The 19,527-nt window shown below is 32.8% G+C and overlaps 1 protein-coding gene across 1 annotated transcript in view; it reads right to left on the reverse strand.

Annotated features, from left to right (window-relative positions):
• Positions 1-2,006, reverse strand: part of LOC129222410 (uncharacterized) — a 38,670-nt gene extending 36,664 nt beyond the window's left edge. The window contains exon 1 of the mRNA XM_054856920.1: positions 1,852-2,006. Within this exon, the coding sequence (XP_054712895.1) occupies positions 1,852-1,937 (86 nt within the window). The 5' untranslated portion in view covers positions 1,938-2,006. The remainder of the gene's footprint in view (positions 1-1,851) is intronic.
• Positions 2,007-19,527: the final 17,521 nt, after the last annotated feature.

Genomic DNA, 19,527 nt, shown 5'->3' on the forward strand with positions numbered 1-19,527 from the left:
TTTCAATTTGAAAGTCAGATTTGGTATGTAAGACACCTCATTTCATCATAGGTTGTTTCATATCAGTTGTCTTAAATTTCTTCCATTTATTGTCCATGCAAAAATGTAAATAGACAGTTTCCCGCAGTTTTTTCTTTTTTGCATTAAAGTTAATTGTTTGATCAATTATTTTATCATACTTGACATCCGGAGATTAATTTTTACTTTTTAGTTCATATTACTACAAAAGCGTGTTTTTTTCAGTTTTAGAAACTATAAATTTATTCATTTATAAACCGTTCTGGCATTTTATACACATACAGTCACATTATTATTTTTTTTTCATATTTGAGTGGTATGACTTTGTTTTAACCATATTCATTATCCGTACTGATTTACCATTCCATTTTATTTATAATGATCTTCTTATTGAATGATCTGATTACTTAAACTGGAGAGTGAAAAGGAATAAGTAGAAGACTACTGAAATTTTATAGTTATCTGCCTGAAAAGCAAAAATAAAAAACCCTTGAAAAAGAGCCCATTTACTAAAAGCCCTAATTAAACACATAAATGTGAAAATGCATATTATTTTGTAATTAACTCTTTGAGAACACAAAGCCTTGTCAAATAAAAAAAGTATGTTTTCAAAAGAAAACATACTTTGGTTGCTAATATCAAGATTCTGATTCCGCAATAACTTGGAAAAAAATTAACTTATAAATAATTTGTATTCGATGACTTATAAAATGAATTTTGAACTTTATAGGACAATAATCATTCCATGTCAAAAAAACAAGGCCCTTAAATTAACTATCTCAGATTTTCATTAAACTTCCAGAAATCTTATTCTTTGGTACAAAACATCTATGTATAATTTTTCTGAAAATCTACCATTCATAAAAGAAAATTGCACATGCTTCAGTTTAATATGCAGCTTAAATAGCTTTCAAAAACACTTTTTCGATAGAATTTGAAAATTTAAATTTTTATCATAGTACCTTTTAAAAAAATTGAAAAAATGTATGACTCTTGATGCATTTTATTGAATGCATCCAAATTTTTTCAGAGCAGAATCATAAAGAGATCATCAGTTGCTGATCACTCTGATAATGTTAGGCACTTTTTTACAAAAGCTAGAAGTTTTTAGTATCTGCTGATCCCATTTAGTCCCACTCAGAAACTTTTTGATGTATTATTTAAAACTTCATTAAACTTCAAAAATCTTTATTAACGTTTTTCCAAAGACAATATTTACAAAATTTTTAAAATTTAAAATTTTGTGATTTTATTTTCAGAGTATTCGAACTACATATCAAATTGAAGCTTATGCATTTTTCTTCAAAACGAGCTATTATAAAATTCTGTAGTTTTCATAAAACCTAAGTAATTTTTAAGCAATGCTGGCAATTTTTTTTTAAGTGCTTTTAACTGAAATTAAAAAAACCAATTCCTCTTAAATTATTAATCGCAGATTTTTTTTTCTTCTAAAAATTATTTATAAACTTAACTTGTAAGATTTCTGAAAGTGTAATGAAAATCTGAGATGGTCAGGTTGAGAATTTTTTGTTTTGGTTGCTTTGATATTCTTCCATATGTCTCATGGACCTTAAATGATTGAAAAGATAAAAGAACAAAATCAATAATGTGGAATAAAACAACAAAAAGCTTAAAATAGTAACAAATTAAGTTATCATCAAAAAAATCCGTTGCATTTGTGTAATTGTGACATGACATCCAAATAACTTAAGCCGACGTTTACCGAGCACATCTGTTGTTATTATGAATCATTTTATATGTATTAGAGAAGGCTAATAACAGTTTCGCGGACAGTAACTTCGATGGGTTGACATATGAAGGGGTCGTACTTACGTGGCGAAAGCTCCGTTCTGCTGATATGGAGGGGGTGCCGCGTAGCCCAAACCCCCCAAAGCGAGGAAAGCGAATATCGACAGCATCTTGTCTTGAGAGGCAGAGAAACAAACAAACGATCATCTGCTGATGCGGGAGCACTTCCTCTTATACGCCAACGTCAGCTGATTGGCGCCCATTCTTCGTCGCCAAAGGGTTCGCTTCACTGCGTTGTCACGAGAATCGCTTGTTTATGCATTTTTTTCTTCAAATGAAGAAATCGTCGCTCGTCTGGGAATTGATTTTTTTCCGGGAAGTTATCTTCGCTGCATCCCCTCTTAGTTCAAATCACGCTCATATGACTTGTCTTAATACATTGCAGGAATTCTTTCCGATAATTTAAAAAGTCATTGGTTAGAAGATATTCTTTCCTGACATGTTATTGATTCAGCCCAAGAACTAATTAGCTGCGATTACATTCATTTACGGTTTCGTTTTCAAAGATGCATTGTGATGGCTGAATTGAAGTTGTTCTTTCCAAGTATGCTTGGAAGGAATAAAATGATTTATTAGTGCTCTTTGTTAGGAAAATGTTGTGGTCATTGGTTGGAAAGATAATTTAACTAATTTACTAATGTTAACCATTTTTTTAGTGACTAAAGAGAGATAAACTACAAATTGTTTCCATGATTTTTAACTTAAATAGTGAAAAAAATCTGAAATAAACAAGCTTTTAGTTTAATTTTAAGATTCATATGCTTTTAAATGATTTTATGTGGCGATGAGCTTGAGAATATAATTTTCTATTATGAAATTTTTACGGAAGCAGATTAAGGATTAGTTATGAAAGTATTCTCAAATTAGCCACCATAGAACAGCGTTCATCAATCCAAATATTTAATTATTAAAATTATTTAATGAATATTTTACTTAAAGAGAGGGTCATAACTCTTGTCCGAAAGTGAAACGCAAATAATACAGTTTGCGAAATCAAAAATGAGTACAGAAATAAAGTTTTGTAACGATTATAAGTGAAGATAATAAAAATAAAATGTTAATTACTTACTTAACTAGCGAAAATCAGTGCAAAAGAAAAGGAAGGGGGGGGGGAGAGAAAGGCTGTTATAATCTTACAATGCTAAGTTTGTCCCACACACGAAAGTAACAACGAAAATATTGTCACTTAGATCACAAGTTGACTGAAGCAAAAAAAAAAAGATGGAAAATAAGAGAGAGAGAGAGTACTTTTTTCCCTTCCTATTCGATGTGAAATATTATACAGAGACATACAACTTTAGAACAACAATACGCAATTGCGAGCCAAAAACTAAAAAGTGGATACAGAAGGATCATAGTTTTGCATTACTGATATAAAATTTCAATTATCTCATCTCAATTTTTTTTTTTTAAATCTAATCATCAATTTACACAAATCGACTTCCAAAAGCATTCTACTACTATAGTTAAGCACATACTTTCAAGCAGATAAAGTATCAGTAGGCTAAAGCAAAAAAAAAAAAAAAAGAGAAAAGAAGTTGAGAGTTTTTTCTGCCAACTCGAAGAGGAAAGATTAGAGCAACAATATACAATTGCAAAATAAAAGAGAGAAAAGAAGGAATACATTATAAAAATGGAATTTAGCATTACTGAAATAAAATTGCAATTACATACGCTCAAAACAAATGCAAATTGATTTTTTTTAAAAGAAAGGAAGAAAAACTTTTATTATTAATGTACGCGCAGCTTAATATTAAAAAACACTGTCCGGTAGATTATAAATTGAATGAAGCAAATTAAGAAATAAAAATAAATTTATAAATAAATAAGTAGTTTTCTTTATCAGCTCGAGAGGAAAGATCATACAGAAGCACACTCAGCAACCTTAGAAACGATTAGAAAGCTCACATCGAGAATTTATAAAGATGAATAGAAAGTTTTCGAAGGCATTATATATTTCTTTCAGGGGTTTTTTCTACAACTGAGCATTCACATTCAGTCAGGAAGATTTAAGAAATAAATGAAGATTTCAATGAAATATATTTCCAACAATTAAAAAGAAAGAGCGCAGCATATCCTGGGCGCAATTTGAACCAGGATTGGTCTTCGTGCCTTGCCAGAATCGTATAGCCACCAGACTATTTGTTTTTTCTATTAATAACAAAAATTCGCAGTATATCTATTGTATTCCTATTAACTTTATTTATTGAATTATATGTGTCAATATATCTACATTTTTCTTATTATATCAGAACTAATCCCTTACAGAAGTAAATAAACATTCTGTAAAAGTGATGCAAGTATTGTACCATCTGCAGTTACAAAGAAGTAGTGGCATTGTTTCACGTCACCAATATTTTACCACTAGGGATAGTTATATTTAATCAATTTTACGTTTTCACTTTTTTTTTTAATGAATACGTTTTACTTGTGTATTATTTCACTTAAAAATGGGGTATAATACATTTGTATACCCCATTAGTATACCCCATTGTCCGGAAGTAAAACTCAAAAAATACACAGTAGCGAAATCAAAAATGAGTGCAGAAAGAAAGTTTTGTAACGCTTATAATTGAACATAATAAAAATAAAATGTTTATCACTTACGGAATTTAAATCAATAATGAAAGTTGGATCTCAAAAACTATTCATTCCATAGACTAATTTCAACTATTTCACATCAAGTGATGGCAAAACATCCCAGGATAAATAATTTATTTTCTCTCTCCTATTTTATCCTTATTTACTCTATTTTTGTGAATCATTTTTTTTTTCAGAGAAAAACACTATTTATGTGATTTGTCAATTGATGTGTCAAAACCAATAGAGCTTTTGAATTACCGTGAAAAGATCTATCAATTCCATCTCTTCTCAATCTAATCTCTTTTCCATTGTTGAAATTCATTGTTAGAAGCGTGAAACATCAAGTTTTAATTGATTTTTTAAACCGCTCTTTCTACACGAAAACTGCATTTTAATGCTTCGAGCTTGGTATGATTGGAAAGCTCGCGAAAAATACTTTGAAACACGTTTCACTCGGTTACACTATGCGAAAATGCAAACCCGCTATATTAACTAGAAAAAGTTCTTGAACCGATTTATATAAGTTAGTGAAAATTCATTTTAATTTGCTTTTTCACGCGTCATAGTTAGCGTGAAGTAATTTCTGGATAACATTATGTGTTGCCATTTCCCGCTTGAGCGTAAAGAAATGAAATTCTTGCATTTCTTTTTATTATTGAGGCTTTTTTGGGTAACTACGGGTATTCAAAATATTTTCATTCTGATTATGCGTTCGCGGTTTTAACATTTAAACAAATCTCAAGTTGAAACTTCTGATAAAATTGGCGTATTATTACTACGTCCAGTGCTTTCGCATGGACAATTATATGTTGCCGCGAGTGGAGTTCGTTCATTTGACTGTTGGAAATTTTCTACTTAACGACAAAGGTCGTGCCTACTTTTACAAAGAGCATTGTTTATACAGAAGTTTTACGATTAAAGGAGTTTTGCGGCGTCATTTCATTCAGGAAGACTTCCATAATTGTGAAATTGGCAAACTTTATCGATTGGTGTCAAATTTTTGGCACCAATGCCAGCACGAGTAATATTTTTCTACTTCATTCGTAAAAAAAGAGTATGGAAATGTCTATTTGCAAGGAGCTGGCTACGAATGAAGTCACTCTTTAAGGTGGGGTTCATTTAATTAATCGTTCGTAACAAGGGGGAGGAAATAAATTCCAAGAGGGACATACAATGGAGAGAATGGGACATCAAGCTTTTTTTTTTTTATAAGAACGTTTATGAAAAATAGTGTGACATGTGGCAAAGGAAAGTGTGAAACTTTTGCGACAAAGAGGAAAGGGATCAAAAATTTCGAAAAGTGCATTTGTTAGTTTTCCTCTAAACCGTAAACAAATCAAACACGATTTCTTTCCTTTTTTTTTAAATTGCACTATTATTGCGACTTCCATTGTTTTTGAATGGACAATTTTTTATATAGCAAGTAGGATTCGTTCATTTGACTATTTAAAATTTTACATTCCTAATGGAAGAGGTCTCAGCAACTTAATAATATTGAACTTTTTAAAAGAAATATTGTTCATACAGAAGTTTTACGTATAATCTGAGTTTTACAGCACCATTTCATTCGAGAAGATTTCGACAATTGGGAAATTGGCGCTCTTCATCTATTGGCGTCAAATTTTTGACACGAGAAATGTTTTTTCTTTGCATACGTAAACAAAGAGTAGAGAAATATATATTTGCATACGGTTACCACAAAACAGGGACTGTCCACAAATGAAGTCCTGCTTTAAGGTGGGGTGTTCGAAATAGTAACAGTTACTGACAAGGGAGTGGAAAGAAATGACAAAAGGGACATACAATGGGAGAGAATGTGACGACAAGCCTTTTTTTAATAGGAACGTTTATGAAAAATAGCGTGACATATGACAAAGAGAAGAGGGGGTATGGTGAAGTGCGAAACTTTGTGACAAAGGGGGGAGAGGGTCGAAAATGCTAAAACGTGTAGCATCAGTTATATGCACCGCCCTTAACCATAAACAATTCACAAAGACGACCTTTTTTAAAAATTGTACTATTATTGCGACGTCCAGTGTTTTCGAATGGGCAGTTATATGTTGCCACGAGTAGAGTTCGTTCATTTGATAGCTGGAAATTTACATTTCTAATGACGATGTCAAAGCAACTTACTCAATAATAGTAGACGTTTTATAAGTAATATTGTTCACACAGAAGTTTTACGTATAAACTGAGTTTTCAGTCTTCTTATTATACGTAAAGATTTTGAAAATTGGATAAATGGAGATTTTTATCCATTGGCGTCAAATTTTTGGCAGCAATGCCAGCGCGACAACTGTTTTTCCTTTGCATAGGGTAGCCCGACCAGTGAATGAACAGTTAAGCACAATTTCATTTTTTAAAAATCCTAGTAATTTTTAATTCTATACTATACAGATCGTGATAGCTAAAAGATTTTAATTGATGTATGTAAATATCTCTAAAAAATCACGGGAACTTAAATGGTACCGCTTCCGACTTTTTTAGGTGTTTAAAGAAAAAATGGCACAACGACCCAGTGATTGAACACCTCGAACCAGTAAACGAACACAAATTGGTCCAGTGAATGAACATGATAAATTTTGATTCAAAAAGAAACCAAGTTTCTTTGAGATCTATCTATCTATCTATATACCTATCTATATCTATTTATCTATCTATCAATTTATATAACTATCTATATCTATCTATCGATCTATATCTATCTTTTTTTATCTCTATCCATCTGTCAATATACCTTTCTATCTATTTTTCTATCTACACATCTATCGGTCTATCTCTATGTCTATTTACCTATTTTTCAATGTACTTATCTATTTTCTATCTATCTATTTATCTACATATATATATATATATATATATATATATATATATATATATATATCTACTTATCTGTCCACTTATCTACTTATCTATCTATCTATCTGTTTGTACATCTAAATATCTACCAATCTATTATCCTAATCTATCTATCTCCTTATCAGTATATCTATCTATCTATATCGATCCACCAATCTATATCTATCGGTCTATCTACCTATCTATATATCTACCCCCCCTACTATCTATTTGTATATATCAGTCTCTCTACCTAGCTATCCATCTCTATATTAGTCTCTCTATCTACCTATCTATCTATCTATCAATAAATCTATCGATCTATCTATCTATCTACCTACCTATTCTGTCTCTATATTTATCTACCTATATATCTATTTACCTCCTTTTTTTCATATATCTATCTCTATATCTTCATCTATCTATTTATCTATCTATCTATATACAGACATACATATATATCTACCTATCTATTCTCTTTCTTTGTATATATATTTCTACTTCTCTATCTCTCTATCTACCAGTCTATCGATCAAGAGAGATAAAGATATAGAAAGATAGATGTCGCTAGGTAGGTTAATATACAGATGGAGATATAGATAGATAAAAGATAAAACTCAGTAAAAAGTGCATTGTTTACAAAGACAAAAATAAAGAAATTATAAAATATATAATGAAAAACATAAATAAATAAGCATATAAAACTATCTGCATTACAAAAAAGTACGAAAATGAAAATATCTCAAAGAAACTTCAAATTTCTTTTTAAATCAAAAGAAGTTTTTCCATTGTTCATTCACTGGGTTTTCGCAATTTTTTGTATCCAGTGACTGAACACCCCTCTACCTGAAAATCTACGCATTCTGCATTGACTGAAACAATTTAAATCCATAGCCTAACTATGTATACTTCATTTTTCTTTCGTAGAGTTAAAAAATAAAATTTATCGATAAAAATAATATGTATCAAAATAATTGCTAGCACGAAACCTGCCTTATTATTTTGAAAGAAAGAAAAAACGATTCACGGCAGTAAAAATTTCAAATTTTTTCCAGGAAAAAAAATACGTATCCAAAGTAACCAATCAGGTGTCAGATAGCTTAGAATATCAATAAAAAACGCTTTTGTAGTGAATTTACTCAGGAAAAATTTTTTTGGAAGCTTATTATTATTTTTTTTAATGACCTGCTGTTCATTCACTGGGTGGTGTTCACTCACTGGTCGGTCTACCCTGCCTAAGCAAAAGGTAGGAAAATATCTATTTGCATAGGATCAGCACAAAGCAACATGGTATCCAAAATAGAATTATTTAAGCCAAGAATTTGACGACTACACTAATTTCTCGATGGGGTTGTTTTCTTTAGTAAGAAGTACTACTTTTAGTTACTGAATTTGATAGAATAAACAAAAGAATAACGTGGAACCAGAAAAAACTTTTATTTTCCCAATTGTTATTTTTTATTCATTTTTTAAATGTCCAATTCTGGAAATAAGGCTTGGTCATTATGACGTTACAAGGGATGTACTTTGGCGCGCTACTCCATTGCCGCGCTAAATGTTTACTCAAAAATGGTTACGCTTGCTGTCAACCGCGTTTCCTGGTTATGATAATTTGCGCTGTGTGCTAATGGCATCCGTGAATGTCATTTCATCGCTTTTGAGGCCATGTGCAGAAGCTTAAAAAATGAATTTCAATCTAAGCAATAATTAAAATAACTGTTAAAAAATACTATTTTTTTTCAAATTATTTAAAAAATGTTTATTTAAACCCATGTTTTTAAGCATGCTCTTTCAGAAAAAAATACTTTTAAAATTTCGGAAACGACCCCATTATTAAAATAGCCCCTTTCATCCATTTATTTTGAGATTAACAGACAACAAGTAAAACTGGAATAAGTTATTACTGCTTGGTATTGTGTGTACATAAAAAAATTATATGTGTCCATATATGAAGTAAACATGAGTAAGAGTAGAAATAAAAATGTTAGAAATAGTTAAATTCATACAAGTTTTCTCAAATATTCATTTTTGAATATGATCGAATTTTGACCACTGGGCAAACACTAGTATATATTAAACCACATTTGATTTAAAAAAAAAAAAAAAAAAAAACTGCTTAAGGCTTTCACGGCTGGTCAACATGAAGAAATATCGTTTCGGGACTTAAACTCAGCTACTGTTTATTTCAGCCACAGAATTTGAAGAAACGTCTGGATTTTTTTTTTCCATTTCGACCACGGCCAATCTGCCCGAAAATGTTATATCTTCACACATTTGATAACCTCAAAAAATTACCAAAATTTCCATGCTTATACTTCCATAGAAAGGAGAAAGATCAATCGTCATATTTGGGACAACTGATGATACGTTATTTTCCGTTTCTTCGTCGTGCATATATGCAGCACATGATCATATCCTCCACCCGACACTCCGGTGTCATATTGTAAAGACACCGGAGTACTAAGAAGGCTAACTAGGGCCTTAACGGTTAACAAAAAACTTTTCTTCGTTATCAAATCGGAGGAAAAATAAATTACAGAACGCAGCGACATTTATCTCTGTGAATTCGTCAACTACATAAATTTGACTACAAAAACAATAAACAACTTTATTATACTAGTAACCTACAGTGAATCATATAAAAACAAATAGATCAGGTAGTTTTTACATCACTTTTCTGCTATAAATTTTGCTACACTATTGCTTAGTTATTAAAAACTGTTTGCTGATAACGCTTTATCACCAGTTAGGCATTCTGGTGATGGATGCAATCACGATGTAGCGAACTTTTATTATGCCACATCAAAAACGGGGGAATGGCCTTACTAGTCCATGGGACTTTATTTGGCAAAGCCACCTATCATATACTACACTCCTGTTTGTGAAAATACATCACCACGAAGGACTTACGCGAGTGAGCTGATAATTGCAGGAAATGTAAAGTAGGGCATGATATGCAAATGATTAGAATTGCAGACCGGTAGCGCATGCGTATGCTGAGCAGCGCCTTCTGAACGGCGGATCGAACCGAATATAAATAGACGACTGTAGCGAGGCGTGTATGATTATCGGTGGTTATATGTTAGAGTAAACGTTAACTGAATCTTTGCTATGCCTCTTCGACGAAAGAAAGCGAAATTTGGAGTGCATTATCGAACGCCACAGCGGACGAACACCCGGAGTTATAGTCTGGGGTGCCATAGCATATCATGGACGATCACAATTGCTGAGAATTGTGGGCAATTTGAACAGTACCCGATACATAAACGAAAATTTACAGCACCAAGCTATTCCTTTCCTGCAAGGATTTCCTGGGGCTGTATTCCAGCAGGATAATGCCCGTCCACATGTCGCCATGACTGTCAAATCCTAGTTTGATTCGCAGCAGGTACAGTTTCTTCCTTGTCTTGCATGTTCCCCGGATATGTCACCGATTGAACATGTGTGGGATTTCGTTATGCGGCATCTCGCTCGCTATCCTCGTCCTGTTGCTTCGACAGACGAACTTTGGTTGCGTATACAAACAATATGGAATACTCTTCCACAGGCAGATATTCAAACTTTGTTTCACTCCATGCCGAGTCTTGCAGCAGCTCTTATTGCGGCGCGTGGTGGCCACACAAAATACTAATTTCTATCTCTTTTTATTGTTTGTTTGGTTTGAAAATGTAATCATTTATTTGTACCATTACCACTCAATTGTATATTACATTTCATTCAACTATGATGCTTCCTTCATGGTGTGGCAATTTTCACAAATAGGAGTTTACATTGATAACATGGGCACTGCTCGTCTCTTCCTACGGCACCCAGATTGAAAACCCCTGCGGTAGAGTATAGCAAGTTGCGATTTTTAAAAAAAGATAGAAAGAAAATCCAGCATCCAACCCTTGGCATTTATTTAAATTTTGACGTCTTGAACTCAAATTATGTTTTTCGAATTACGAATTGCGATCGAAACCCACTCGTTAGGTTTCTTGTTTCTACGAATGACTCCTATTGCAATCAGAATTGCGACAAACATAACTTGAATTCAAGACGTCAAAATTTAAATGAATGCCAGGGGTTGGATGTTGTGTATTGGAAGTTGTTTTTTTCTAAAGAGCATTGTGTTATATCGAATCCGAGGAACAATGACACCACGTCTAAGAGGAGGGACATGCTCTTGGATATATGTTGACCAGAAGAGTTTGCAATTGTAGAAAAAATAAATCAATAGGATATTAACTACTTTCAAGTGAAAACAATAAGGAAACGTGATTGCTCAAAAGAAAAAAAAAAAACATGGAAAGTCTAATTTGTAAATTATTTATATCCGTTAATTTAAAAAAAAAATTTTGAATTTAGGGGACGCATTTGTCCCAAAGTCCTCATGTGGGGGGGGGGGTTGATTTGAAGTGTATTTAGGATCAATATTTTATCCAAGATATTCACAAGAAAAATCCTTCAATGACCGTTTATACTTGAATTAAGAGACCTTTATTTTAGAAAGGGAAAAAAAACACCAAATGTGTGCGTTTGGTACTTTTTCTTATTATGGAGATACAGTTTGCGAATGGAAAATACGCTCTGTATCCAACAAATTCTGCATGTATATTTTATTTCATGTTCTTACTATTTATTCGCAACTCCAACAAACTATAATAAGGGACGCTGCAGTCACTGTCTAATGGCGGATGAAAAAGGTAAAACAAACGCACGCCGTAACGTATAAATTGCTTCTAAGCTTAGTAAATAACATAAATTTTTGTTCGTATGTATGATTTTTTTTTTTTTTTGTTCTTCATTCTTTTGAAAATATTTTTAAAAGTCTTTTAATTATTCTGACCCATGTAAAAAGAGATGAGAGAGCAAAAAGTATTACGAAAGTAAGAAATTAATGCAAAACACACAGTAAGTTGTTCTGAAACAGCCATTTTCACGATGTTGAATTCGAGATTCATAAATGTTTGGTTCACTTCGAACAACATTTTCCTTTTGTACTGTTTTTTTTTCTCTCTCTCTCTCTTCATTGGTACTTATTATGTCCAGTTTCGTGACATTTCCGGCATTTAATGACATTTTGGTCACATAGTGCACATGCGTTACCGTAAGATTGTCAGATAATTTATTTCTATGACCATATGATTGTTTATCAAAGGAGGAAGATGATATTTCATTGTGTAATTTACCTGGCGCAAATTTTTTTATTTATGTAATTGAGTTATTTCTTCGAATCGATTAATTTTAATTCTCGCTGTTTCATATGTTTCTATTTTTCAACTAAATGATAAAATTCTCACACAATACTAAAACAATAACCCTGAAATTCCAAGCTTTTATTTTTTATTGTTAAAATTTTTAACGTTCTTTCTGGATTTTTCAATCCGTTCAGCGATAAATATTTTCAAGAATATTTATTTGCATACTGTCCATTTCAGTTAGATGCTGTAGTAATAAGGTTATTTAAATCGATTACTTGGAATTAGGTTAAAGAAAAAGCAGTAATTTTTCAGCATGGCCTTAGTGTCCAGTTAATGTTATTAAGTCCGCTTTTTTTCATCGAAATGAAAAACTAATATTTATTCAAATTCACTCAGAATAAGATAAATAAAATGTGTACTCAGTTTTTTAGCAGATAATTTTGATGTTACGCTGTTGTGGATGCCGATTCCAAATGATGAAGCTCGCAAATAAAAAAAATACGCATAACAAGCTGCTTGTTTTGCCTAAAATGGTGCACGTGGAACGCAATGTTTTACCTTTTTCAGCAATTTTATAAATCACCGCAAGGTAGCGTATTCGAGCTCTGGAGTTGCGAATTTTTATGACCATATGATTGAATATCAAAAGAGGAAGATGATAGTTCATTGTTTTATTTAGCTGGCACAAATTGTTTTATTTATGTAATTGAGTTATTTCTTCGAACCGATTTATTTTAATTTTCGCTGTTTCAAGTGTTTCTATTTTTCAACTAAATGATAAAATTCTGTCATACTATGCTGTGTAAATCATTTACAAAATGCTCTCGGATATGAAGTGGCAGGTCTGTTTTAAATCTTCATACATTTAATTCATTCGTAATGGAAATTATTTAACGGATAAGAGAAATCTCGACAAGATACATTATTCTTTCAGCGATAAATATTTTCAAGAATATTTATTTGCATAGTGTCCATTTCAGTTAGATGCTGTAGTAATAAGGTTATTTAAATCAATTACTTGGAATTAGGTTAAGGAAAAAACAGTAATTTTTCAGCATGGCCCTAGTGTCCAGTCAATGTTATTGAGTCCGCTTTTTTTTTCGTCGAAATGAAAAATTAATATTTATTCAAATTCACTCAGAACAAGATAAAACAAAAAAAAATTTGAATTTTTGGCATCTTGAATTCAAATTATGTTTTTCGCAATCACGAGCGTGTGTGTTTGTGTAGGCGCATGTGTGTGGATGCGTGAGTGCGTAAGTGTATGTATTCGTGTGTCTGTGTAGGCGTTCGTGTGTGTGTGGGACATGGACGCCACCGCCCAGCAAAAGTGGATTTCGGGGGACAGTGCTCAGGACCAGCCGCGCCGCCGTCGGTGGACGGTGGTGCTGCAAGCCTAGTCCAAGCTGAAAAAGGCACGGACACCAAAAATGGTCAAGTGAGAACAATAAGCAATCGTGATTGCTCAAAAAAAAAAAAAAAAAAAAAAAAGAGGAAGAAGTAATTTGAATTTTGACATCTTGAATTCAAATTATGTTTTTCGCAATCACGAATGTGTGTATGTAGGTGTGTGTGTTTGTGTGTGGGGGATGTGTGTGTTTGTGTGTAGGGGGTATGTGTATGTGTGTGTAGGCATGTGTGTTTGTGTCTGTGTGCTGGCATAAGTGTGTGGGTAGTTGTGTGTATGAATGTTTGTGTGTGGGGGGGTATGTGTGTAGGCATATGGGTTTGTGTGCAGCCATGAATGTGTGCGTAGTTGTGTGTATGTGTGTGTATGTTTTTGTGTGTGTGTGCGTGTGTGTGTAGTTGTGTATGTATGCGCGTGTGTGTAGGACATGGATGCAACTTGGAGACGGCTTTCGCTATAGGAGCAGCATCTTGAGGAGCCGGTCGACGGTGATGGTGCGAAGGGTGGCGGTGGGAAAATAAAATGATAGGACGCCAAAAACAGTCAAATGAAAGCAATAAGCAATCGTAATTGCTCAATAAAATATCTACTCATAGATTTTTGGCAGATATTTTTGATGTTACACTGTTGCGGATGCCGATTCCAAATGATGAATCACGCAAATAAAAAAAAAATACGCAAAACAAGCTGCTTGTTTTGCATAAAATGGTACACGTTTAACGCAATTTTTCAATACCTTTTTCGCAATTTTGTAAATCACCGCAAGGTTGCGTATTCGAGCTTTGGAGTTGCGAATTATTCATCGTCTGCATTTTTTTTAGAAATCAAAACTGCTCTTTTTATTTCTTGTACTTTCACTTTGTCTTTACAACTTCCTTCTCCTCCGATATTGCATTAGTACAAAAGTTTTCTACTTGCATATAGTCATTATACGTTTGTGTTGTAAAAAAAAAAAATATGTATTTGTTAGGAAGGTGGTACATATTGTCCTACGAGTTGCGGATATAGAAAGACACAAAAGCTGTAGATGGGAAACTGTGATATCCAAATTGAACAAATTGAAAAGGACATCAATTCCGCGAAAGAAGAAAAATCGAAGAAATTAGGTTGTTTCTCACTTAAGAAAAACATTTTTCCCTGAAAGAGCATGGGGTGAGTTACTTTTTTTTTCTTCATTTTGTCTTTTTTTCTCTCTTAGAAAAATAATCTTAAAAGACATTCGGTCGCTGTTTTCGTTTTCACTGCTGACGTTACACACTGTAAAAACGATTCAGAAACGTTCCTGGAAAATAATGGGCAGCTGATGTGCCCAATTTCTGCCAGTAATATATCTTGCAAATTCCAGGAACTTTTTCAGCTAAAATTCAGTAACCTTCCTGATATTATCTTGGAAGCCTCCTGAAAAATTTAGAAATCTTCCCGTTTAAAACCAGTCGTGTCCGTGGAAATAACATCTTGGCATCATTCTGATTTATCAAGGAAGTTAACAGAGCATTATTGCAAACATGGCCAAAGCTATGCCAGAATTGGAAGTAAGTAACGAGAATTTTACTTGCTTGCAAATCTTGCAAAGCAATGCAGTCCACACTTTTTCTCTCCCATTGGGAGTTTAATTAGCATGGACGGGCCGTACTTGAAGTAAAGCCGATACAGTTTATAAATGCGCTCAATTAATCTTTAAACTGGGAGCTAAAAATATTTTTCACAACAGTGAAAAGTCTGCATTCTTGCGACTTGTAGCAATTCAGGAAACTTTTTGTCAAAAATACTTGATTTTTCTAGGAAGTGGATAAAAACCTTTAAAATCCCGAAACATGACACGGAAATACCCAGTAACGTTTCGGAATTTTTTTACAGTGCAAGTGCACAAATCGCTCGGGTTACCAAAACAAAGTTTCAGGAAATTTCCAAACTTTGTCAAATTAATATTTTATAAACTAACAATTTTTTATCAATTTTACAGATTAAGAGTAGCAGTAGTGGTCAGTGCTTCAGTAGTGACCACTTCAAGGTTTATATTTGAAAAAATAGGATTCTATGTTTCCCAATGGGTTCAAACGTGCAGGAGGTAATACCTTGGGCACGTTCGATGCACTTTTGAATCCATTGGGAGACCTAGAATCCTATTTTTTTCAAATATAAATCTTGAAGTGGCCAGCCACTACTGAAGCACTCTGAAGCACTGGCTACTACTGCTACTCTTAATCTCTAAAATTGGTTTAAAAAAAAGCAAAAAAAAAAAAAAAAGGAACCAAAAACTATTTTTATTTTCCCATAATTTTTAATTAGTTTTTAACCTTCAAGGTTTAATAAACCTTGAAGTGGCCACTATTGAGGCACTGGCCACTACTGGTGTGTTTACCTTACTTTTGACTGAAGGAAACACCCCCATTACCAAGTGGAATTGAAAGAGATTGGAACGCTTCTCTTGCTTTGAGGTAAAACACTAACTTCAACGTTTTTCGCATTAATAATGAAACAATAATGTTTGATATGTTTTTAATCTTGTTTTTACCCTCATACATAACTTAATTTATTTGTTTATTCGCTGAAAAGGGGATCGTTTGCGGTCGAACTGACCTTGAAAGGAAAGAATTGCTAGAGACACGCGAGGCCCTATTCCGAACGGAATCGTTTTCAGGAAAACAGGATCATTCGTCTTTTGGATGGTATTATGCAGTACCACTCAAAAACGATTCCCGGAAGGTCGCGGACACGCGCGCATATGTCAAACGAACCCTTCGCACGCGATTACTATATCATCTTTCGTAGAAAACTGATCTCTGGGATTCGTTGGAGAGGACGGTGAGGAAAATCTTGGAGGTGATAGGATTATGAAATTCGTTTAATCCGTTATGGAAGCATTTCTTAAAAAAAAGCTTTATTATACTTACTTTGTCCTGTCAATTTGTGCCAAAGAGTTCTATAATAGGGTAAAGAGGAACGACTCGTATACTGCTTCCATTGGCCGCCATGATCAAGCACGAAGACCGGTTTTGATATAGATTAGCGTGGTATTTATAATAAAGATTAGAGTGGTAAATATTTCAGTTGACTCGGAATCAATACAGTTTTTTGTATTCTGCCACTCTATTTTTTCCTCTTGCTGAAACATGGAACTGTTGCCAGATTCAGTCTCTACCCTATTATAGGACTCTTTGGTTTGAGTAGGACCAAACTTTCTAATCGTTGCCAACAGCAGAGATGAATAATGGCAAGATAAAACTTTCTGTTATAGGCACTATAACTATTAGTAGACGCTACAACTATTAGTTGACACTACAACTAATAGTTGATACCTTTTTTAAAGCTTTAGTATACTTACTTTATCCTGTCAGTTTGAGTACGACAAACTTTCTAATCTTTGCCAACAGCAGAGATGAATAATGGCAAGGTAAAACTTTCTGAATAGGCACTACAACTATTAGCAGACACTGCAACTAATAATCGACACCGGCGCTAGATGTTGACACTTACAGAAAGTAAGCGGAAAGGAAAGTATTGCAAATTTAAACGCCATTTTATAATTTTAAAAAATAAACTCATAAAACAAAGAACTAAATGCCTATTTAATCAGAATTATAACGTGGCGGTTAATTTTTAATGCATACCTTTCAGTTTATTCTTTATAAGTGTCAGCTACTCGTGTAGTGTAAACTACTAGTTGCAGTGTCAACTGCTGGTGATTTTACCTTAATTGTGAAGTTAATTGTTTTCAAGATTTTACTAATTAAAAATCGTTCATACCAAAAATTAGGTATATCGTTTGCAATGCTTTCGAGCTTTGAATTTGCTAATGAGCAATGGAAAAAAAAATCGATTTCTTTTTTTTTCGGATGGCAGCACGGTAGGGGGAGTAACGAGGGCTTTTGGAACTTTTTCGAACTGTGCAATAATCCTAATCCAGGTAGCTTTCTAAAACTTTGGCTTTTTGTACACTTGTTACTAGTAGTGGTCAGGGCGGAAGGGATCGGCGGGCAGTCGAATTTTTAATTAATTTTTAATCAAGCTAATTTTTTTTCGACCAAGTTAATGATAAGTTTATGTTATGCCGCTACACATAGTTCACTTAATTTTTTTCGCCAAAAAAGAAAAACTTTTCCCCCTTTAAAACAAGATACAGACCATTAGACCATTATGTTACCATCACACCTATTTGGTACGGGTGAGAAAGAAAATACCGACCTGTTCAGGTTCATTACCAAGTTACATTGCGTTATTTCAGAACTGGTGCTCCAACACAAACAAAAATTCAACTCTGCAGTGCCCGAACCGCGCAAAAAATGGTTTCATTGAAAATCATAAAGGTTTCATTTCCGAAACGTATTTCGGAGTTTTAAATTATTTCTGACCAATGTCAAAGAAGTTTTTCCATTTCCTCCATAGTTCATTAACCACTGAAGAGGAATTTCTAAGCTGAAATAAATGTGCGCCCAGTTTAAATGATTTGAATGCAGGAAATAATTGGATTTTGTTTTAAGTTTGTTTAAGGTCATTGATCAAAATTTCTTTACTTTTGACCAACGTTGATTTTGCTCTGGCATGTAGAGGTTACATCGCATTTGCATGACTCATAGGCACACTGCAAAGAACTTGTTTTCCCGAAGAAAGACTTCCTATTTAACTCTTCCTTTTTCCCTCTTTTTTAAATTTTAAATCTCCGTTTACATTATGTTTCAAACAAATATTTTCTTTATATTTTAAGCTGATGAAAGGTTCAAATGTGCATGGTGAATTGAGGAAATACATTGAAATGGTTCCTTTATCGTTTCTTCTTCAAGATTTCTAAATTAAATTGATCTTTTCTAGCGTAGTATCAAATGAATTAATAATGATATTCAAATAATTACTTTTTCTTTAACATTGATTAAAACATAATTTTCAAAGAACACAGCAAACATACAACTTTTTAGCATATCTTCAACAGAAAATTGTGATGAAACCTTTTGTTAACAATAAATAAATGTTATTTTCTGAAAACATTACTATAACATGAAGTATGATGATTGCATCATACATTTTACAATTTACTCTTCAAATTGTTGATTTTTGATTCAACAAAATTATTAAATATCATATGAATTTTGATAAAATATGTTACGTAGTTTATTATTATTATTTTTACAAATTGATGGATGAAGTAATGTCATTTTTAAACTTATGTTTTCGATTTTGAATGGGTGCACACATGTATACAACGTAGCAACATTTTTCATGAGTCGATACTTTTCTCCTTGACACAGTACAGATAGCCTAAAATTTTTATAAAGAATAAAAGTCTTGGATTAAATAGCTGCTAATAACTAAAAAATAAATTTAAATTAAAAATGCTCCTAAATTAGTCTACTGACCTCAGGCTACACCCTAGTATTTTTAAATGTTCATGTCAAGTAAACATCATGTAATTTTACTAACAATAATATGAAAAATGGCTCAAAGAAATTGGATGAACTTTTGTAATAATTTAGGAAAAATTAAGAAAGTGTAGAAAAACAAATAGTCTCTCAGAAATAAACTGTTAAATGTTTCTAAAATCTAATTATGAGAGAAAAATTATTATAAAGAAGTTGATGGAGTAAAAAATAAATTTCTGCCGATTTATCGGTCAATTTTCAACAGCCGATTGATCGGTTATCGGTAATCGGCCAATTTGCTTATCGGCGCATCCTTAGTGAAAAGTAAAGGTTT

The sequence above is a fragment of the Uloborus diversus genome, chromosome 5, assembly GCF_026930045.1.
Source record: "Uloborus diversus isolate 005 chromosome 5, Udiv.v.3.1, whole genome shotgun sequence".
NCBI classification, from domain to species: Eukaryota; Metazoa; Arthropoda; class Arachnida; order Araneae; family Uloboridae; genus Uloborus; species Uloborus diversus.